The 22,938-nt window shown below is 48.3% G+C and overlaps 2 protein-coding genes across 4 annotated transcripts in view; one reads left to right on the forward strand and one right to left on the reverse strand.

The window, feature by feature from the left end:
* Positions 1-271: 271 nt before the first annotated feature.
* LOC141748325 (actin, cytoplasmic type 5) lies at positions 272-2,679 on the reverse strand. 2 transcript variants are annotated; one of them, XM_074600202.1, is made up of 2 exons: positions 2,502-2,679; positions 272-1,703 (listed from the first exon to the last, which is right to left on the reverse strand). In XM_074600202.1, the coding sequence occupies exon 2, from the start codon at positions 1,690-1,692 to the stop codon at positions 562-564; it is 1,131 nt and encodes a 376-aa protein (XP_074456303.1). In that variant the 5' UTR covers positions 1,693-1,703; positions 2,502-2,679; the 3' UTR covers positions 272-561. The 2 variants fall into 2 exon arrangements, with proteins under 2 accessions (XP_074456303.1, XP_074456302.1); XM_074600201.1 differs by having other exon boundaries at positions 2,387-2,528.
* Positions 2,680-2,767: 88 nt separating this feature from the next.
* Positions 2,768-22,938, forward strand: part of ARID3B (AT-rich interaction domain 3B) — a 33,707-nt gene continuing 13,536 nt past the window's right edge. For both annotated transcript variants that reach the window (XM_074601278.1, XM_074601277.1), the window contains exons 1-4: positions 2,768-2,902; positions 5,639-6,311; positions 15,611-15,682; positions 17,292-17,364. In XM_074601278.1, coding sequence (XP_074457379.1) covers positions 5,730-6,311; positions 15,611-15,682; positions 17,292-17,364 — 727 coding nt within the window. In that variant the 5' untranslated portion in view covers positions 2,768-2,902; positions 5,639-5,729. The remainder of the gene's footprint in view (positions 2,903-5,638; positions 6,312-15,610; positions 15,683-17,291; positions 17,365-22,938) is intronic.

Consider the following 22,938-nt stretch of genomic DNA (forward strand, 5'->3'; position numbering starts at 1 on the left):
AGAGCTGTTTGCATTCTAAAAAAAGCCATGTTACCATGAAAGTCCAGGAAGACTGTGCTGGCCACATACCAGCCACGCTTTCCTCCCTGACAGCACTGAAAATGGTCTGCAGCTTCAAAAGGTGCCCTTACATGGTTTAGAAAACAAAATTTGGGGTAAACGCTCTGCTAACTCTGAAGCGGGCCAGGTTGGAGTCCACTACCATGTATTGCACAATAATTCCTTGCAGCAAGGAGACTGAGCCCACCCCGAAAGAAAGCAAAATAGCCTCTTGTCATTTTTAAGCCTAAGAAGTTTATTTGTTTTCCTACAAAGGAGTCAGTTGTGACAAACCTAAAGGTGACAAGTCTAACTTTAGTGTCATCCTACCAGTGTTACTTAGGAGAAGCTAACAGCCCTCCAGAGGAGGAGCAGCTAGCCAGCCACAGGAGAACTACAGCCTACACAGGTCACTACTTGGTACCTCAACACATCAGTTAAAACATGAAATAAGTAACAGTCAAACAATTCTGGTCCAACGTAGCAGGAGGTTGACTCCTCAGGTGACTGCCAGCAGTCCCTCTAGAAGCATTTGCGATGGACAATGGAGGGGCCGGACTCATCATACTCCTGCTTGCTGATCCACATCTGCTGGAAGGTGGAGAGAGAGGCCAAGATGGACCCCCCAATCCAGACAGAGTATTTGCGCTCCGGTGGGGCAATGATCTTGATCTTCATGGTGCTGGGTGCCAGGGCGGTGATTTCCTTCTGCATCCTGTCAGCGATGCCAGGGTACATGGTGGTACCACCAGAGAGCACAGTATTGGCGTACAGGTCCTTCCTGATGTCCACGTCACACTTCATGATGGAGTTGAAGGTGGTCTCGTGGATGCCACAGGACTCCATGCCCAGGAAAGAAGGCTGGAAGATGGCCTCAGGGCATCGGAAACGCTCGTTCCCAATGGTGATCACCTGCCCATCTGGCAGCTCATAGCTCTTCTCCAGGGAGGAAGATGAGGCAGCTGTGGCCATCTCCTGCTCAAAGTCCAGAGCAACATAGCAGAGCTTCTCCTTGATGTCCCGCACAATCTCTCTCTCGGCCGTGGTGGTGAAGCTGTAACCCCGCTCTGTAAGGATCTTCATGAGGTAGTCAGTCAGGTCACGACCAGCCAAGTCTAGACGCAGGATGGCATGGGGCAGCGCGTAGCCTTCATAGATGGGCACGGTGTGGGTGACACCATCCCCAGAGTCCATGACTATGCCAGTGGTACGGCCAGAGGCATAGAGGGACAGCACAGCCTGGATGGCAACATACATAGCTGGGGTGTTGAAGGTCTCAAACATGATCTGGGTCATCTTCTCCCGGTTGGCCTTGGGGTTCAGGGGGGCCTCAGTGAGCAGGACAGGGTGCTCCTCTGGGGCAACACGCAGCTCGTTGTAGAAGGTGTGGTGCCATATCTTCTCCATGTCATCCCAGTTGGTGACGATGCCGTGCTCGATGGGGTACTTCAGGGTGAGGATGCCTCTCTTGCTCTGCGCCTCATCCCCCACATAGCTGTCCTTCTGCCCCATGCCCACCATGACACCCTGATGCCGGGGGCGTCCCACAATGGAGGGGAACACAGCACGGGGGGCATCATCCCCTGCAAAGCCTGCCTTGCACATGCCAGAGCCATTGTCCACCACAAGGGCAGCAATCTCCTCATCAGCCATGCTGACCGGGCCTGAGGTGAGCAGGGACACAGAGATGTCAGAAAGTACCTTCCCAGAGGGAACACAGCAGGAACATCAAGGAGCCCTGACACCTACTCCCATGCACTATAAAACTGGAAGGAATTAATACACTAGCAAGCCCCAACAGCAGCACTAAGGGATCTGAGGTGAGAAAGGATACTGAGGAGGAGACACAGGGGAGGCTTAATACCTATTTATTCCAGACCCAACCACACGTATGTAATAGAATAGTTTAGGTCAGAAGGGACCTTAAAGAGCATCCAACCCCAATCCCCCTGCCCTGGGCAGGGACACCTCCCACCAGACCAGGCTGCTCCAAGCCCCGTCCAACCCAGCCTTGAACCCCTCCAGGGATGGGGCAGACACAGCTTCTCTGGGCAACCTGGGCTAGAGTCTCACCACCCTCATAGGAAAGAATTTCTTCCTTGTATCTCATCTTAATCTCCTCTTTTTAGTTTAAAACTGTTCCCCCTTGTCCTATTGCTCCCCGCCATGATCCAGAGTCCCTCCCCAGCTTTCCCGGAGCCTTCTCTTCTCCAGGCTGAACCCCCCCCGCAACTCCCTCAGCCTATCCTCATATACGCGGCCCCTGAGGAGACAAGCACAGACCCCTCCCCAAGGACCTGAGAGGACGCCCCCTCACAGCCCCCCCACATACCCCTCCAACACAGACCTGAGGGAACAAAGAAGGACCCTGCCATGAATCATTCCGCCCTTCCCTCAAGAGGCCCGAGGGAATAATGGGGACCTCCCGCCAGGGGAGCCGCCGGCGCCACCCCAGCCCTCACCTGCGCGAACTCCTTCCACCCCAACTGACACCTCCTCCGCGACTGCCGTCCCGGGCCCCGCGCGCCGCCTTTTATGCCCCCCGGAACCGGAAGCCGCCCCCCACCGTTCCGCTGTGTCATTGGCTGCCGGCCGCCTCCTCCCCGCCCCTTTTCTCTCCCTGTAGCCATTTCCGGGGTGCGGGGCGGTCATGCTTCCGTTGCCGGGGCTGTACCCGGAAGCGGGGCGGGCGCTTCCGGTGCTGGGCACCGCCTCCGCCGCCCCGTTTCCGGGCTGAGGAGGGGCGGCGCGGGGAAAGACTTGAGGGAGGAGGGGGGGTAAAAAGGGAAGAGGCTGCGCTACGGGCGGAGCCGAGGAGGCCGCGCACGGGCCGGCAGCGACCCGCTCCCGGGGTCTGTGGGAGGTAACGGCTCCGTTGGGGGGGGACGGGGGGGTAATGGCTCTGAGAGAGAGGGAGCGGACCGGAGGGACTGAGGAGAGAGGGGGGCCATGGGGGAATGGGCGGGGGGGGGACCGGTGCTGGGCCTAGGCTGGAGCCGGTACTGAAGTGGGGAGGGGGTGGGCCGGAGCTTACCGGCTGCTTCAGCGGGTGGGACCCGGTTTGGGGGCCTGGGGGAGCGGGACTGGCCGCTGGGAACAGCCGCCCTTCTCCGGGGAGGTCCCTTGTGGGGAGGGTCGGTGGTTATGGGGCACGGGAGGGCTCCGGTAAAACCCGGGGGGGGAGAGGGCGGTGTTTACCACTCTGGGAGACCTCTCCCCTCCTCAGGGCTTTTCCTCTTATGCTTTAACTTTTTCAGGTAATTTCCACTTGGAAAAAACCTCTTTCCAAGTGGTGTTGGAGCACAGGCAGGCGTTTGCCTAATTAAGCTGCACGCAGAGCTAGTTAAAAATTCAAACTGGGTGTGTGTGTGTTAATTAAACTGCTCTCCCAGGGATTAAAAGCTGCACAAAGGCTGGTGCGGGAGGAAACGAAGGTTAAACCGAATCCTTCCACTGCCTTGGTCGGGAGACACACAAAGAGTAAGCAAATATCCACGCTGAGGGCAAAATGGATGTTAAAACCTGGAATGGTTTCATGGTATCAGTCTAGTTGCAGTTCTCAAAATCTGTTGTGATACCATGACTTCATTTTTTGCGACGTGTCTCGTCATTGACTTAAAGCTCGCTGTAAAGTCGCCTGCCTCTCCATCCATGAAAACGCGAGGGCGTGTTTGCTGTCTCCAAAAATCCACGTTTTTGGAGGGTTGGGGAGGTTTGTGCCGGGCTTTGCTGCCCTCTCTCTGCAAGCCTCGCATAAATCCTGCTGTAACCTGTCACACGCTTTTTGTACCTGAACTCTGGGAAATAGGCGGGCGCTCGCATACCAGGGTGTTGCTGCGCCCGAGGTGTGTTTGCTTGGTGTGTTAACCGAGTATCAGGTCATTTATTTCTTCTCGTTACCCTACCTGAGGCGTGTATTAACTGCACGCCCTGCTGAATATCCCCCAGGCGGGAGAGGTGACACCTCACCCCGCCTCAGGTGCGACAATATTCAGCCAGGTGTGGGCTGGAGGTTCTCTCTCTGTGTGTGCAATACCCGCACCAGTTCATTGTTGCTTTACTGGGCGAGTGTGTGTGGAGCTGGGCCAGATGGTGTATTGTGCCTTCCCAACGAGCCTAAGACTCTTTTCAGCTGGCAGGTAATGCATTATTGCTCCTGACATTCAAACCGCTAATCCACTTTATATCGTTTCATTTGCAAGCTAAAGCTATGCCACTGCTGGCTAGATAAAAATGCAAATGCGCCGGCCCAGCTTTTCATTTTGGTGATGGGCTGTTATTTAGTGCAGGGAAGAGTTTGCAGAGGAAAAATGAGTTGGGCATCGTAGCTGGCAGGCGCTTTGTACGAGACACGCGCTCTGACCACCTTAGAGGAAGACTTGGAGTTGCACTAGGGACACTGGAGGTTGTCTTTCCGCTTTTAAAACCAGTATCTGGTAGGTTATTTGTTGTTTTAGAACAGAACTGTGTCTGCTTTGAAAGTGTGTGTTAGCAAAATAGTCTCTTTTTTTCAAGTCTGTGGCTCAAATAGCACAGTGCTGGTCGTAAACAGGGTGGTGGGAGGTGGACAGAAGGCTCTGTAGCTTGTTTGTAGTTGGCCTTTCCTTTGTTTCTCTGTAGTTTGATATCAATGAACCTTGAAGGGCAGCAAGTGAGATTGGTTTAAGCATCTTCTTACGTTAAAAAAAAAAAAAAGCTGAGAAGGACTGGCTTTGTCAGCAGGTCCAGTTTGTGACACAGTCTAAAATGCAAATAGTGTTTTTAATGGTTGGGGATTACAGGCATAGTCATCTTTGTAGGGTTTACTGTAGATCCGAGCGGTGTTTCCGACTGTGGTCTGTTCTGGTGGTCTTTGCTCAAGAGGAAGTTAGTGCTGGCTCAGGGTGGGCTTGCTGCGGGTCAGAACGGAGAGCCGTGAAAGCCCTCAAGTCCTTGGTGTGGGAAAATCGCAGGGAGGCCACCGCCGGGGCTGGAGATGGGCTGGTGACTCTGGGAGGCAGAGGCAGGAGTTGTTCGGTGTTCAGCAGTCCCTTTCAGGCTAGAGTAGCCTTTGCTTTACTCTCGTCTTGCTCTCTTTGGGAAAATAATGGCTAAATATAAAGTGTAAAGAATTTAGTAACGTAATGAAAGCAAAAAAGAATTGAGACAATAACTGACATGCAATAAATTCCTGCCCTTTTTAATAGAAATATGGTCAAGCTTATCATCCTGGCTGTTTCCTTTTAAGGTAGTGGTTTCAGAAGCACCAAACCCCTAGATGTTAAACCTAACATTTCAAAAGTAATTATTTAGGAAGTGTGGAAGGATTCTGACAAAAAAAAAAAAAAACCTGCTGGGACAGTGGACAAAGGCATTTCAGATGCTGTCTTTGGGGTATATGAAACTGAGGTTATAGCAAATGTGTTCAGCTTGAAAATACAATTAAACAGTCTGAAAATTGAATGCAAGTTTGAGCCTGAGGCTGTTAAACATGAAGCTGATTGTTTCACGGTCTCCTGCACAGGAAAGAGTATTGGCTTTGCACTCTATTTATCCTCTTCCCAGGGAAAAGATGAAAGCATTTTATATTCATACAGACAAATATTTGTCTATCTTTCAGATTCTGCCAATCTCCCAAGGTCGGGGCTTGAACCCTGCCAGATAAAGTCAAAAACCGCCCCCCTCTTTTTCCCAGCCATGCAAACGGCGGGATGAAGCTGGAAGCTGTGGTCGAGCAGCTGCAGAAGCAGCAGCAGAAGCAGCAACTGCCTCTGCAGATGGATTCCAGGGAGAGACAGCAGAGGCAGATGAGAGAAGCCCAGCTGCTCTACACTCAGCAGCTGGCCGTGCAGCAGGCTGTCCTAGCAGCCACATCTGGCAGGGCTTCGGGTGGCTCCGCTGTTGGTCCCTTGGCCAGAGGCCCACCTGCAGCTGGAGCTACACGGGCTTTTGATCAGAGCAGCATGAATTCCGAGCAGGAAGAGGAAGAGGAGGATGAAGAAGAGGAGGACGAAGAGGAAGAGGAGGAAGAAGGGGGTTTGGAAGGTGGCGATCTTGAGGATGGCGCTGATGTGACTGGAAAAGAAAGCTGCTCTGCTCTGAAATATTTTCATGCTCCCAAAGTTGCCCATCACAACCAAAGAGTGGCCTCTACCTCTAATCCTCTGCCAGCTTCGGGGCACCAGCGGGGACAGCAGGGCAAAGAAGAACAGGGTAAAGACGCTACTAAGCAACCATATTCCGGTTCCCCGTCTGGACGCCAGAACTGGCGGTTGGACGAGCAGCTCAAACAGGTCAGTGTTAACGTCGCTTCCTTCTGAATAAGAATGACCATATTCAGTCAGACCCAGGATTTCTTTAGCCCTGTGTCCTCTTACAAGCGTTGGCTGTTTGCAAGTGCTTTGGAAAGAGTGCCGGAACCAGGCATGTGCAGAGCAATGCTTCCCTGCTTTGCTCTTCCAGGTTTATTCTTTTATAAAGAGATTTGCTTTACAGATACTGATTTCCAGCTAATGTAGAAACCCCAATCTGTAAGACCCTTGTGGGGAGGTAGAGGTTTGATGTTTGGCTCGTTTATCTTCTATCTCACTGCTACTGTGCCACTCAGAATGGAACAGGCTGGTGTTATATTTATTTTTGGTGCAGACACTTGCCTGCTAACATCTCACTTGAGTTATTTCACCTGCATCATCTATAACCCCTTTGTGTAAGGTCTCCGAGAGGATGCAGTGACCGTGGCTGGATTTCTGGTTGGTGGCGTGGATAGGGAAGAGTGTGTGTCCCGCCACTGATCCTGTGAGTCAGCAGAGCCACTTTGTATTTCATGTGTGGGAAGGAAAGATCTCACTTGCTACTGCTTGGTTTTGGTAGGAGGTTAATTCTCTGTTTGAGTGGAGAATTACTACCCCTTGTAGATAAATGCCAGAGGATCAAGGATTCCTTTCTTTGTTGGAAGTGGGTATTTCAGTTAATACAGCACTTGTGTGCTGGTTTGTTAGAGCTGGCTTTCAGAGACATTTACAGTATTTATGTGTATTGAAGTTGAGCCAAAGGACTGTATGGTTTAAATAAAGAAGAAAAAAAGACGGACTTAATTGTCCATTTCTACAGATGTTAGCCTGAGTGTGAAGAGGGTTAGGTTTTGCTTCTGGTAGTTACTTGAGCTAAGAAACCTTGTATGGACAAAACCAGCTGGTTTTTCCTTCCCTCCTGCAAACCGTATAAAGTGAAAAAGCTGGAGCTGCTTGGTGATGGCTGGTGAAGCAGAGGTGTTTGAAGGCTTGTCGTGGGCGCTCAGGGCAGGCTCTCCCCTTAGCTGTTGGTTGCATGCGGGAGATAATTCATTTTATGCTTTCACAGGCAGCAGTTTGAGGAGGAACTGGTAAATCTCAGCAAGCTTGCTTTCTTCTCCCATTAATTGGGCTCCTGGCCCAGCTGCTTCTGCAAACCCATCCCAGTTTGGCGTTTGCTACACCCAGTGCATGTGGCAGGAGCTCCTCTAAGTTGCCAGGTGAATGGTGTTCGTTTGTCCTGTGAAACATGCCGTCGAAGTGGCGCTGGTGCACGGGGTGCAGCGGGCAACTACTTGCCGCTGTGTTTTCTCTGTGCTTGCTTCTGCAGAAGTGTTGGGGGGGGCGGGAAATAGCTACTCAAGCTGTTGCAGGGAAATGAGGTGGGTATGTCGGTCAGGGGCCAGGCGCTCGAGAAATTGCTTCAGAATTTACTGGATTGGAGCAACTGGCAAAAACTTCCTCTTTCAGATCTCTGGGTGGAGAATAGTAGGCAGGACTCTGGTGTTGGGGGGATCGCTCTCTGAAAAAAAAAAAAAAGAAACCCAATAAACTTAGCATTGGTTTTTTGCCTGTTTTTATTTCTAGCTCAGCCAGTGCTAACAAGTATGTCATTGTGCTTCGTTGCAATGCTTTTTTTATCTTGTGAGAGCCCTGCAAATCTTACTGAATTAATAGGCTTGATTCCTAGGTCATTTGCCCTGTTCTGGGAAGACAAATGACTGTAAGCATGCCAGATCTGGTCTTAGCTGATGTCGAATAACAAAAAAAAAAAAAGTACTGTTTTACAGTTGGCATACTGTGCACTAATACTGATCTAGTTACTTTGGCCCATTTCAGTAGTAATCAAGTATTTTGGTAGAAGGTTGCAGCTTAATCTGATTTCAGGCCAACTTATTCTGGAAGCCAAAGTGCACAAAGCTTCACTGGGGAGCAAAACTAAAAGGAAAACTCTCTTGCTGCTGTGTTAAAATAATCTGTTTCGCTTCTGGGGAGGCAGACGGTGAAAAAACGGAGAGAGATTGGAGAAATTAATGGACAGCAAGTTAAGGAATGGATATTCTAAAGGGATATCGGGCCTGCGCTGTGCGACAACACTTCTGGATGGTGGGAAAGTGTGGCAGAAAGTGGGTGGGTTCATGTGTTGTCCCAAACTACTGTTACAGAAGATGGAGCACTGGGCTAGGTGGTCTGCCCCAGCAAGGCATGGCTTATCTTCTGAACCACGCTGGTCAACGGCGTTACGAAGGTGCTGCGATGTGCTCAAGAGGCCATATCGAAGTGCCCAGTATTAGCGATGGTGGTGCAGTATATTCACCTTGAGGAGGGTAAATATTGCAGAGCAACTTGTTTGCATTCAGCGGTGGAGTCTGCATACCAGGGAGTAAAAATTTAACTGCGGCGTACCAGTTCAGAGCTGGTGAGCGGGGGGCTGCATGGAGGTAGGAATAAACTGGGGGGGGCGGGACGGGACATGGACACAGACAAGATCATTTAACTGGCATGACAGCAAAGGCGGAGAGATATGTGTGCAGCTGTGGATTGTCCATGTAATTCTGTATGCTAAATAGTAGCACGCTGCCTCGCTGGAAATTTTTCATTTCAAAGGCATGCTTTAAAGATGCTGGGCTTTTTCTTTTGTCTTTGTCTAAAATGGTTGTGTTCAGCAGAAAAACCAGGATGAAATGCAGAAGTGCCTGCGTTCTCCAGTTTGTTTTCGAAATGATTCCTGAACTTGTCTCTTTTTTTTTTTTAGCTTCTGTTGAGATGGAGGTTAATAACCAGTCAGAATTCGCTGCTTCCAGCTAGCTCTGCTCTGGGAGTATTTGTGGTATGCGTAATGGCTGTTGCTTGCGGAAGGTGGGGGGGGGGCGGGAATCACTTCTATTTCTTCTTTCAAGTGCGGATTGTTCTTCTGAAAGTGACGCCCTTGGAGAAAAATGTATCTTGCAAGCGTAAGGCTCAGTTTGCCTGGAAGGTATGTGGTGTGAAGATGGCAGAAAGATGGAAACTACCAGCAAGATGAAGCCCCTTTCTGTTCCGTCCCCGGACAGCCAAGTAAATAATTGTAGAACAAGCCGGCAGACAAAAGAGCTGGCTCAGCTTATGACACAGGGGCGGTGGGAACCCTGTCAGCACAAAACAACAAGGGAGTGGAGTTGCTTGTCGGGGAGTTAGTTGCAATCCCAAAAGAAGAGCTGGGGGTGGGGGGGCGTGCGTGCTCAACTCGCTCCTCGGACTCGCTCTAATCCCCTGCAAAATCCATCACAGCTCCAACAGCCGAAGGCTCCTGCAGCCGTCCTCAAAAAAAGGGTGTTGTGGGCTTTGCCTGTCTTTTCAGGAAAAATGAGTTTTTAATTCCGCGGGTGAAAAATGTTGCTTTTAGCAGCTGGTTGGGGGTGTGGGTCCTTGTCCCATGGGTTCTCGCATTGCTCGGCGGTGGCTCTGGTTACCTGGGAGAGCCATGTAGGAAAGGCAGGACCACAGCCACTATCTTACTGGTGTGGCTGGCTCCTTTTCCACTCCAGGCTGGTGCACAGCGCTAGCATGAGCGATTTTGTGAGGCTGTTACTACAACACGCACATTAGGATGTGCATTCCTACATGGAATGTAAAAATAAAGCCAAGGTTTTCAGGCATCAGCTGATACTTAATGCCTTCTTAAACACAGCAAGGTAAGTCTCCATCAGGCAGCTATCTGACTTTTAGAGAGTGGCTTGTGGTCCGGATTTTGGGGAATGTCTCATGTTAGATTCTCAGAAATCACCAGTCACTCCTGAAAATCCTGACCTAAACTTTTACAAAGGTCATGGTGTTTATTAAGATAAGTCAGCTTAAAATAATTACTTTGCTTTTGCTCTAGGGTCTAGGAATGAGTGGCTGAAATTCCATAACCTTAAGTATGTGCCTCAAGTGGTGCGTGTATCGAGGTATTGCTCAGGAGATACTCATTAATCCAGAGGGGGGTGAAGGTCCCAGGAATAAAAAAGTTGCATTTCACACAGTGTGCTTTTTGCCTACTAGTTATTTCAGATATCCAGGGCCCAATTCAAGGATTTTTAATTCCTTATGCAGGTCACAGGCTATTTTGCTTTTGATGTCGTGGGAGGAGAGTTCTTCTTTAATAGCCGATGTTAGATATTTGGTTTCTCTCTTCCTGAAAGCTGTTTTCCATTTGCCAGTTGCCGCTTCTCCTGATTTCATGGTTTGGGGTTTTTTTGATGAAGTCTTCATCCCTGTGACAGTATGCTTCTGCTCTAACACCTAACTGGGAGTTCATGCCGATATGTAACTTAAAGTATGGCATCAGTGGCTGGAGGAGAGCGGGATCTGGGTAACAAAATCTCCTTTTTGTTTAATATAACAAATGGTGTATGCGAGAAGAGAAGCAAGAAGCCGCTTGTGATAATGAGTGTAGTCAGCAGCCTACAAACAACTCATAACAGACAGCAGAGACTTCCCCCCGCTCTTCATCTCGAGGGGCAATTCATCAAGGTTGTACTACATTGCAGCGACTGTGCTATATCTGGAGGCGCAGAGCAAAGGAGCAGAGCGAGGAGCTCATTTATATCCCAGGGAAGATATGGCTTGTTTTAGGATTTGCGCGGGCGCTAAATTTATCTTTAGGAATAGTTGCAGCTTGTCTCTTTCGGTGCCAATTTATAGACATCGTAGCTAACGCTGGAGAAGGGTAGGTGGAAAGAGCTTGGGTGTGTTGTATCCTTACACTTCTGTTTTTCACACTTCAGGGTAAATCAGAGGCTCTCGTGTGGCAGGGAGAATTCCTCTTCCCACAGCCATGTAGCACTGAACAAATCTTCTTGTCGCTTAACGTTTGAGTTAATTCCTCTGAGTATTTGTGAATAGGAGTCATTCACAAAGACTGCAACTTTTCCTTAAGGATAAGGAAGCGGATTCCTGTTTTGCAAAGAATTGTGTTAGTGCTGCAGTCACTAGGTCATGGGAGCACATAAAAGAAACTTAATAAAAAAAGGCAATTAATCTGTTAACTTCAGTCCATTTTTTTTCTTCCCCATCCTCCCTGCCATTCCTGAAATCACTAAAATGTTTTCAAAACCTGTGTTTGAAGTTTGTAGATATTGAATTGAGCTCTGTTATTAGTAAGACCGGGAAGGGTTTATTCCAATTTCAGCGGAGCTTTACCAGTCAGCTTGTGCGCGCCGTAATTATAACTTGGTTCTCCATGCTTGAGAACTTGCAGCTCAGGGCAGTAGTCCTGATCTTATCAGCGTTTTGTAGTACAACAGTTTTCTTTATAATAGCATCTGTTTCACTTCCTAAGGCTTAACTCTACCCACAAAAGGAATTTCTGGGGATTCTCTGATAATCCTGAAATTGCTGCCCCTGTACCTTTTCATTGACTCCGTGCTTTCAGTTAACCCATGGGGTAGGGGAGGGGCCGCCTTTTTCACTGCAACATTTAACCTAGTCCCTAAGAGGAGATTTCAGATTTCTGACCTAAAACCTCTGTCAAAACTGCAGGTCTGGCATGAAACTCAAAATCGTTCTGCGCTTCCTTACTGCAGAGGGTTGTTTTTTCTCTTTTCTTTCTCATACTAAAGCCTTCCTGGGTTCACTCCAGTTCAAAGTTTGCCATTTGAATATGACTTTCTAGTCCAGTAAAACCCCTGAGCCCCTCTCGAAGGGCTGTGTGAAACTGGGTTGGGGGAGAAGGGAAAGATCTGGAAAAGGAGCGTTTCCAATTTCTCATCAGCATCCCTCTTTGCACAGTAACTGCAATTTGTGCAGGCAAAACTGGAGAAGGAGACAATGTTCTCTTTGCAGTAATGCTTCACTTTGTTATTAAGCACAAGAGTTTTGGTTAGTTCTCTGGTCTCTGGGAGGGACAGACATGTGAGAATGCAGTAGTTGAGAGGTAGGTGTCCTGCAGGGAGGGGCTGAGGTTGCTTGTTTGTGAGGTTTTTGTCCTCAAAAGAATGGTCTGGATGAAGCAGGAAAGCATTTGTCATCTCCTTTTTCTGTCTGCTTGGCAGCTCAGGGTTAACTCTAGCTTTTGAATGTGGGATTGGAAACCAAAATTGCTCTGGACATCTGAGCTTCCCTCTAATAAGATATTCCAGGTGGTTAGGGAGTAATCCTAAAATAGCTCCAGATATAATTGCTTCTGAAGCCAGGCCGGCAGCCTCTCGGGGAGGGGGTGATCCGGGCGGGGGGGGGGGGTGGGGGGCTCTGGTGGCCTCCGAGGTGTCTGAAGTCTCCCTTGGCTCCGCCAGCAGCTCCTGGAGGTGGCCAGCCCTTCCCAACACCTCTGACTTCCCGCTCAGAGAAGCATCAGGGGCTCGAGCACTTAAAAGTAGCACTTTTACTACCTTTTCCTGCAAGAAACCAGATAAATTCTTGCCCGTGGTAACGCCTGGGCTGTTTGTCAAACATCAGCAAATTCCCGTGGTACAAAGGGGTGGAGGGAGAGGCAGGACTCTCCCCAGAGAACGACCTGCCTCTCTGAACAGTGTTTTTTCCTTCCTGCTACTATTGCCCGACTTATACAAAGGTCTTTTAATGACTCGTGAGGATATATTGATTTCTCAGGTTCCTGCTGTTCATACGGAGGAGGGCTTCTCAGCAGAGGGTGACTTTGTTTTCCTAGGAGGAATGGAAAGGAAGCTCGATACCAAAGCTCCTGCTGATCTCTCTGGCTGTGCAAAATGTAGTTTATTCTGCGTATGGAGCGCCTCTTGCTTGGGTAGCTGATTTACCTGTCCCGCTTGTGCTCGAGCGGCTGCTCTGCCGATGTCTGGTGTCTTTGGTTGTAGCCTTGGCGCGGCCCCAAAGGTTTTCGGTGGGCAGAATAAGTCCCTCAAGATCAAAGCTGAGGCCTGGGAAAGTGTCTGCGCTCGGGCCTCTGAATAAATAGGGCTTTATTCCCCGGCTGCTGAGCTGACATTTCAGGCTGACTCCGAGTCTTTGCTAACTCCACTACCCAAAACAAACCTGTGCTCTGTCCTCATGTAAATCCTTGCCGATTTACACCACGGCGGCTGCTGCTTGCACCGGGGGATGGGAGAGAACCACTCTCCTTATCTCTTCTGATAGCTTAATGTGGGGAGGGGTAACTGCCTTTAAACCTTTCCAGCTATCGCAGGAGGAAATGCTAATGCTGTCCGCTGTCTCTCACCTCGGATCACTCCGTGTCACGCCAGGTGATAGCCAGCTCTGCCAATTTTCTGGACATATGGCAAAACACTGATGGCTTCAGATGGCTGTAAGTTCCTTTTCACTAGCAAGGTGTGGGGGACCGTTACTTCTGTGCTCTCCAGCGGCTTGGGATGCAAGAGCGGGAAGTGGGGTGCATCTATTCTGTTTTTTCTCTGTATCAAACCTTAATCTTATTTATTTTTCCCAATTCCTCTGTTTCTTCAAAGCAAACAAGTGAAATGACTTCGAAAGCATCTTTAATCCCATGGAAAGTTCTGCTTCTGGAAATTTTATCAAGTTCAAACCCACAGCGTTGTATCTCCTTTAAGTCCTCTTCTCTTTCCTGTCCCTGTCCTCAAATGTAGCGGAATAAGCTCTCAGCATGACCAAAGTTCCCTATGAAAGCAAGTGTTTTGCTTCTCGGAGTGCCCAGTTTAACACCATGAGTGGTTTTGCTCTCTGGGTTTATAACCAAGTACAAACTCGGGAAGAAAGCAGCTCAGCCTTGGAACGTGTGAAGTTGTGGATGGGAAATAGCTGCTGCCTTCTGAAGAGCTGGTCTGTCTCTCATCCTGACTGTTCGCATGGGTTTGTTGATCTGAGTTAACCATCAGCGGGGTTTTAGGAGCAGCTGGATGTTACCATAATTAGCAAAAAACCTCTGTGTCTTTAGTCTCTGCTAGCAAAGGACACCCAGATGAATCCTCCTGTGAACAAAACCGGTCTTCAGATCTCTTCCTAGAGAGGCCTGGGAATTGATCTGCTGTAATAAACAGCTGACATAACAGAAGTGGCAATAATCCCCCATTAAATATCTTTCAGTTGATGGGACTCACTGGATAATTGACTTTCCAGCAGGAATTACTGGCTCAAACTAAATCAGCAGGCATTAGGGCAGCTCACTGCAGTGTTTTTTAAAGGGGGAAATGTAGATTTGCCTGGCCTTGACAAGAGCTATTCATCTTTCTAATTCAATGTATGTGTCACAACCAGATGCCTCCAAGATTTCAGATATTGGACCACCTCTCGAATTCGCATGCGTTTTGTTTTTTTGGGTTTTTTTGTGCTGAAACCTCTTGCTCTCTTCGGTGCTTTTCTAGCTGCGTTAGGATGCTGCGTGTTTATCAGGACAGGGTAGTCCAAGCCACCTCGCCAGGTGGATTTGGCTGTTCTCTTTCCTTGAGTAGCTCTGGAGCACTTGCTCTACCGGAGATTTGGGAAGTTTATGATTTAAAGATGCTCGTACAATTTTTCAGAATCATTCTTCTGGTCTTTGGTCCTGCCGTACAACCGGAGGCTGCCTCTACTGGTTTCCAGCACTGGTGATCATTTCGGAGTGATGATTTACCAAGTAGTAGAATAGTCCTAACTAGAGTAATCCTTTTAATGCCTAAGAAGAATGAACCTTAATCCAGCAAAGCTGAGCTTTCCATTTCTGCGAGGAAAATCCAGATCCGGGAGCTTCCAGGAATAAGGGTCCTGGGTTGGCAAGAAGCTTTCCAGTGGGATTATTTCCCTCTTTCTTCAGCGTACTCTAGTTTGGGTTTTGTAGACAGGTGGGGGGAGGATGGAAGGGCATTTCCAAGTGTGTTTGGTGTCCTCAGGCAAACAGAAAGGAAGGATGCCTGGGTAACACCTGCACCTTTCACCAGGGGCTCTAAGATGTGCGCTTGGGAAAAAGATGGACGTGGAGACCTCTCTATTCAGGTGTTGGACCTCATTACAGCAAAGCACCAGCCACGGGGAGGTTAGCATACCTCTTTTTAGCAGGTGAAGGCAGGCAGCTGTTGAAGGTGTTGAGGACTTTCCTCTGGAATGGTTTTCCCAACTTTTTTTTTTTGAGATACATTTCTGCGAGAAAAATCTTAGAGCTGGAAAAACTTCCCCTACCTTCAATACGTTGCCTGGAAGGTGAAATGCCACATCCAGTTTTGTCAGAGATTGCAGGAAAAGCGTGCCATGACAAATGTACGAGTGTCCCCAGTTTTTCAAGGCTTCTTGGTCTACGCCAGCAGCTGCTTTTGCACGTGTTTGTGCCAAAAAATGCACATGTGCAAGCTTTCTGGAATTGTCCGCACAGCCCTTTCCCTGGCGATCCTTTCACCCTTTCATTTCTCTCTCCCTAGAACGGCAACGTGACCTGGAGTGATGAAGGTGACGGGTGCCGAGGAAGAGAAATTTCACGAGACTTTGCCAAGGTCAGTCCGATCACGGGGATTTTGGGGAAGGGGTAACTTTGGGGAATTCTTGCCCTGATCTGTGACAGGGGGTGACTATGGACCCCTTGCTATTCCTCTGTAGTGAATCTGAAAGAAAACTGCTTTGCCCCGCAGCCCTCTGCCTACAAACCTGTTATTTTGTTGAGCTGTTTGGGACTATTTTGTTGCTTTTGGTCACTGGAACATAGTTTGAACCAAGACCTAACAACCAGACTTTTAACATTTAAAATCTTAGTCAATGGTTTCTCCAGCTGGGAGAAGAGTATTTTGTTTCTTGAACCTGAATTGCATTGTGGTCGTGGATTTGAATGTGGCAGCTGCGTGTCGCATCAGCTGGAGGAATTCATTTTAAAGTCAGCTGGCCCTTTCTGAAAGGGTGCAGTTAATTGCTCTGCAAATACACTGGTGCGTTTTCTTCCCAGAGCTCAGGGTGTGAGAAAGCACAGAGCTTCACGGGAAACGAGCCCAAAAAGCCCCTCTCTTTTGGGACCGGATGAATACCAAGTAGCTAGCAGCACCTACGGAGAGGCTGAAATACCTATTTCCCAGTGACTCTTTGCTTTTCCGGTGAGCTGCTCCACAAGAGTAGCTACAGCCAGCAAAAAAAATTCCCTGGAGTGATGCAGGGTTCTTCCTCCAGTGCAAACAAGAGAAGGAATTGAATTCTTCATGTACAGTGTTGTCTTCTGTCATGTTCTGTATCCTCCTGTATCTCGGCTTCAGCCCTTCCAGCCTGTCACTTTGTGGCCTCGCAGGGTTCTTGAGAGGTGAAAATTAGATTTTTCTGTTCAAGAGGTAGTTGTAAGGTGACACTCATGCCTGTCCCTTCTGAAAAATCAGTGGGTAACGCTACCATACAGTGCCTCTCCTTTGGAATAAGCTGCCTGTGGAACTTTATTTTAAATTCTTGGGGGGGTTTAAGCCTTTTAGTAAAACTGTCTCTGCAGCAAATTGGTTCCAGGCTGATTTCTGCTATTTTTGAAGGCTTTTTGGCTTAATTTGGAGTGGCCTTTCCTGCCAGGCTTTAGTAGCTACAGGAAAGCTCTGCCCTTTAATCTCATCCTTCAAGGGACTTGGCGTTTGTCACTTAGGTGACAACCCCTGAAGGAGGGAATCGTGAGGCTAGGAGAAGCTGCAGAGAAGTTTATCTCCCTGGTTGCCTCAAAGCTACAGACCGCTAATCTGCCCTGAACCGCTGGGACCTTCCTTTTGGTTGTCTCATCTTTCATTCCAGCTTGTCTTTAATAGTTTCTCTCCCCTTTGCTTCCAGGGGGTTTCAAGCCCCGCTCTGTAGCAGCGCTGTTAACCGGGTTGGGGTCCCGTTCCCTTCAGGGTGCCAGTCTCCCCTGTGCCTGGATGAGTTTCTGAGGGGCTGAGCAAGGCAAGCCAGAACAAGGATCCTCAAACTGTCACCGCAGCCTTGTCCGCCAAAATTGCTAGTGAATCCTTCCCTCTTTTGCCTCTCGGCCTGTGGCTGCCTTTCACCCCTCCAGTACAAACCCCAGATCACCCACTGGAAGAAGCTACTATTATTTATTTTCTATCTCGTTGTGAATTGTGCCTGCCTTTTTTATTTTTTTTCCCCCAGCTCTATGAACTGGATAGTGACCCCGAACGGAAAGAGTTCCTGGACGACCTCTTCATCTTCATGCAGAAGAGGGGTGAGTGAGCGCTTGTTCGAACTCAGTAGGGTAAAAATGGGGCAGCAGGGTGCTGCTGCCGTTGGAATTCTTCCCTCCTGAGTTTGAAGGAACAAATCCAGCCGTTGAACTGGCAGATCAGGTGGAAGAGCAGTGGTGAGACTTGAGATATTTGCCTCGGGAGATAAGGAGCCCAGTAGGAAAGAACTCTTCTGCCCTATAACTTAATTTCAGATGCTATTTCTTTACCCTCATACCTAATACTGCTGGTGTCCATGCGCTGAAGAGCCCAAGAAGCCTGTATCCCCACGGATTTTTGAGCCAAGGCTGAGTACCACCAGGGATTCTCTGGTCTCTTCAGGTAGCATGAGCCCACATCTTCTCGTGTTTTATATCAATGGCATGTGGAAGTTGAGAGTGAATGCCTTCAGAGTAGCGGCACGCAATCTGGGGACTGGGAAGATAGACCCCGAGCCACATTTTCCTGTGGATTCTCACAATGTGTCAGCTTTCCCGTTAGTAATTTTGTGTAACTGAGTGCAGAAGCGTGCAGCTTCTCACGTTCCTCCCTGTGGTGTCACAACTTGTGTGTCTCCTTGCTACAGGGCTGGTGATGCGCGTGTGAAGTAGCTCGGCTGGGATGTCACAAAAATCTCTTTCTCTCTCCTGGTTATCAAAGTTCAGTTCCCTCGTTGCAAACTATTAATAATAAAAAAGTACATGTATGTGGCATAAAACACCTGTCTGAACATTTGCGGTAAATCCTTTGTGCCGTTCTCTTCCTTTATCCCTCCAAGCATGCCAGCCCAGACAGACTTCTGACAAAAACTTCTGCCAAAAAGTGTTCAATTGTGCTAGAGATCTCTTCATTGTTTCCAAAAAGTCTGCTGAAGGTAGGTGTGAAGAGCAGACATAAAAAGGACCTTTTGCTCCCTCGTGGCATAACGATCTGAGCGTGCTGGACCAAACAAGCCAGGTTGTGCGTAGTTGGAAGTGGGGCTGCCTTAGAGTCACCGATATTGTGCCCCGAGAGTCTAATAAAGTATAAAGTTGCAACAGCTCAGCCTCATCCATTTAAAAATTAAATGTTCGCTGCCTTGGAGTGAGAGCCTTATTTCCAGTGGTCTTTTGAACCCTGCAGCTTCAGGTGCATCCCCCTCTGTGGATGACAACCAGAGGAAAGGCTCTCCAAAATGCGGCTATTCCAATTGCGCTTTGTGTCCATGTCGGTTTTTCCCGGTGTGGCTTGAGCTGACAGCTGACTGGTGGGAATTTTCACTCTCCAGCAGTTTGAGGTTATGCTTCCAAGTCGGTTAGAAGATTAGAGCTGTGTTTTGCTGATATTTTTGGCTTTCGTGTGCAGAGGCATAACTGGGCTTAATTAGTTGACTTGCAAATGTTAACCTGAGCTCGCGCGTTAATGGCAGGGCTGGGATGACTGACAGACAAGACAATAATCTGAAGGGTGTGATTGGCAGCAATAGAAACCTCCAGATACCTGGAGAGAAATCTGCTTAATACTTCAGTGTCTCCTTCCTATTACCTTTTAATTATTTATAATTGACGCGTCCCCGGCGCAGGGGCTGAGCTGGTCACCAGCTGGTTGCTGTAGGAGTTGAGCTTTTAATCATCTGGGCATTTCCAAGTGTATTTGTTTTCTGGAGCCTCCCTTGTTTTCTTGCTCGCTAGAAAGACTGAAATCGAAGAGCCCCGGCGCCCACGAGGGAGAGGTGCCGTGAACTGCCAGCCCTTTGCCAGAGGGGAACTGGCTCAACTGCAGGGTACGAGGCAGCTGGGGGCTTGCTTTCTATTTGGCACCCCCAAAAGAAACAGGCAGAAGGACTCTCTGGGGGGCTGAGGTTCTTCAGGTTGATAGCTCAACGTGTGCTCTTCAGTTCTATGGGAGGCAGCTTCTCTTCTGTCCTTAATCTGAGCTGCTGTGCCTTAATGCGAAGGAAATCTTTTGACTTTTCAGAAGGCGTACTGTCCGCTTTTCCCATGTCTGCTCTCCCCGCCGCTACCTACAGCAGGGCTTTGGTTTTCTAGTGAGGAGATGGACTTGCTTGCTGTGTCCTCTTCTGGAATCTTCAAAAATCTAGGAGCTTCTACAGCAAAGTTATCATAGGGTACCATTCAGGCTTTCGTTTCTCCTCCCCTCCCCTCATTTGCTTTATGTGCCAAATGAGCATTGGAAACCGAAGGAGGCTGAAACAGCTGCCTTGTTCTGAAAGAGTCCCCCAAAGATGGATACAACCGAGGGCGCATTGCACCTGAGAGCAAAGTGCTGGGCTTCTTAGCTAGTATGTGTGAAGAGCTGGTTAATTTGCACCTCGTGTCTGAAGGGAATGGAAAGCAGCTCTGCTAATAAACATTGCTGGTGTAAAAATGGGGGATTTTGCTGTTGTCCAGAAGAAGTGCTGACCCTTGATTGGGGGCTGATGGATTTGGGGCACAGACTGCTCACTGATGCTGAACTTTAAAAAAAAAAAAAAAAAAAAAACCACACACAACCTGATGTGAAAGATAAATGACAGATTTCACAGGAGCTACTGGGCGGTTGGAGGGATGAGAAGATTTGGCGGTTGGTGCTGCTGTTAGGAATGTACCTAGAAATGTGAAGCCATGAAACAGGCTTAATGCAGATCAAATGTGCAGGTCTCATCTGCCTCTGAGCACAGCAGGTTGTCACTGAATGACCACAGCTGCAAGTGATAAAATGGCCCTTCAGTGGCAATAATGATGGAAGAGGGAGATGAGAGGAAAGCTGTAACTCTTCCTTTGTTGGATGTTTTATTCCTTGTATGTCTTTAGGTGAATGGGTCCCACCGTGGCTGTGATTGAAGGGGCAGATGGGGAGAGGAGGGGAGACCAGACGATGAGAGCAATTAGTGTGCAGGGCTAACTTCAAACCAGGCCTACAACCTGATGCAACTCGCCAGGGACGATGTATTACCGCTCCCACCTTCCCTTTTCTCAGCTCTTCCGCGGTCTCAAACCGAAGGTTGTCCCTCCTCACCCTGAGCAGGGATAAGCAGCTTCGGTGGCTTCCCTCCATCTCCGTTGCTGACCTGGTGTCTTGTAACAAGCTGAGCCTTGATGGTCTGGTTTCTCAGAAGCTGGGGTTTTAACCTCCTGCTGCATCTATGGGCAAGTTTGTGGCTCAGGGTGTTTTTAAGGGCAGGGGCTGAGGCTTCTCTGCTCTTGCGCTGTGGAGTGGGGTGCGTTGCAGGCGCAGAGGCTGGATTTGTTCTGCCTGTCACTGAGGCCACTGCAGGCAGGAGCAGTTCTCTAACGCGATGATATCTTCCACTTCTTTTCAGGTCCTTCTCACCCCGTGACCATACCCTGAGGCTAAATTTTTTACTCCTGTCTTTTCTGGGGGGAGTGATAGAAGGCATAGGTATGATGGGTAGTAGAAAAATCTATCTGTTTGCTCTGTAGCATTGGATATTAGGAAAAAATTTTACACGGAAAAGGTTATTAAACATTGGAACAGGCTGCCCAGGGAAGTGGTTGAGTCACCATCCCTGGAGGTGTTTAAGAGACGGGTAGACATAGTGCTTAGAGATATGGTTTGGTGATGGTTTTGGTCAGTGTTAGGTTGATGGTTGGACTCGATGATCTGAAAAGTCCCTTCCAACTAGACGATTCTATGATTCGATGTCCTGGGTAGCACAGCTAGACTGCTTTTTGTCCCCAGATGGTGAAGGACTGCTAGTGGCATGACTCTTATAGCCACCAATAATCAGGCTGGTTGTATTCCACTGGTGCTGGTCAGGAGAGGGTCGGAGTAGCGGGACTGTTTCACCCCCTGGAAGGATCAGCAGTGTTCGTGCGAGACATTCCTCTTGAGAAAAGGTTTGATGGGGAAGAGATCTAACTGCGTGCTATGGTGTATTAGGAAAGGCTGCCTTTCAAGGGAAGCTGTTTTGTTCATTTTAAGTACTGCCTTTGTGAAGACCTCATAAACCGTCCCCAATTGTACAGCTCTACTAATTTTGTTCAAGGTTTCTGCGTGACCTTGGTTTTCCCAGATGGCTTGACCATTCTGGGTTTTTTTTATGTGTATATACATAGAAGGGGCTTTGTACGTCTGACCGTGTGGTTTTAATGTTTTCCTGCTGTTGTATGCTCTGCCTGCACATTTTCGATGTGGGAAATACAACAAATGCAGGGTATTGACAAAAGCATTTACTGATGGATTCTTTTATCTATAGGCCAAGTGGTGTTTATGAAATGTTTGTCCGGGGAATATGCTTCACTCTCCTACTGATTCAATTTTGCAGGTTTCTTCTTTTGATCCTCTGGAGATATTTTCGAATCTGAATTAAGCAATGTAGTCCTCTAAATGAGACATCAATAGACATAAATTCTCGGCATCCTTTGCTCGTGCTACCTGCTGAATGCTGAGCCACAGCAAATGCTTCCCTAAATAGCAGAGGATGTTCTGCAGTGGAAAATTCTCACTCGAGGCGCTGCAGGAGGTCTGTTCTGGACGGTCCAAATCAACCCGGCAAAGTCCTCTTCCCCGTTAGAGCCTTGGATTTGTGCACAGCTAAATCTCTGCCTCTTGTACCTCCTTTAAAAGCACCTCTTTCATCAACTGTTCTGACTTAGACTCAGGAAAAATGGTGACTGGTGTCTTCTGCGAACAGTAAGCAGTGGGGATTAGTGAAATATTTTAGGCTTTCACTTTTATATTGTTAGAAAGAATGACTTTTTCCTTAAGTTTTAGGGGGAGCTGGCATTCTGATTTACATTCCTCTGTATTCTTTGGGTGGCTTGAGCCTTTCAAAACAGGGAATGCCTTGCTCCATGTTCTTAAACACTTGTAAGTGATGCTAGGATAAAACCAGGTGCAAAGCAAAGTGCTTGGAATCTTTTTTTGTGCAGGGAGTGTCTTCCTCATCACTGTTAGGTGCCAGGTGAATAAAAGCCTTCAGCAGATATGTAAGTTGATATTCTGGAGGAGCTTACTTGGGTCAATTTGGAATAACTTAGAAGTAGGTCCTTCCAGTAAGAAACAAACTCTCTCCCTGTTCTGTTTTGTATAAATCAAAACACTCATTCCAATCACGGAGATGGGAGACTTTTTTTTTTTTTTCTCTAATTTGGGAAAAGCCTGAAAGTTTCCCCTTGGAAAGATCTAAAAAAAAATTGTTTCTGGGAAAATATTCAGCATAGTTAATTTTTCAGTCCGAGTGACTAATATCCCTGGCTTTTAACCTGCTGAGAAAACGGTGGTTTAGAGTGAATGTTGCTTTAGCTCCAAAGAAAAAAATCATATTGGAAGCTGCCATTGTAATGAATGGGAGAATAGTATTAGGAATTTACTTTGTTCTGGCTTACAGGAGACTTGTTTTAAATTCAGCCAGCATGAAGAACGTTTGAGCGGCTTCGGTGTTTTGTTATGAACTGTGTTGGCACTGGACAGGGTGCAAGAGACATTAGTTTGAAGTGATGGTCTGGTTTTGCTTTGCATGAACCTTTCTGTAGCTTATTCATCTGATACGAGTCTGCTCAGGTGACTGCCAGCCGAGGATCTCGGAAGCCCAGGTGCCCCTCCCTGGGTATGCAGAATTGAGTGATGGAGCC

Source organism: Larus michahellis, chromosome 9 (assembly GCF_964199755.1).
Source record: "Larus michahellis chromosome 9, bLarMic1.1, whole genome shotgun sequence".
Taxonomy (NCBI): domain Eukaryota; kingdom Metazoa; phylum Chordata; class Aves; order Charadriiformes; family Laridae; genus Larus; species Larus michahellis.

What these genes read in the sequence shown, in the direction of transcription:
- LOC141748325 (XM_074600201.1), bottom strand. Translation starts at nt 2,414, where the DNA reads ATGGCAGGGTCCTTCTTTGTTCCCTCAG. An exon ending in GTCCTTCTTTGTTCCCTCAG is followed by an intron (nt 1,704 to 2,386) that starts GTCTGTGTTGGA and finishes TGCTCACCTCAG; the next exon opens with GCCCGGTCAGCATGGCTGAT.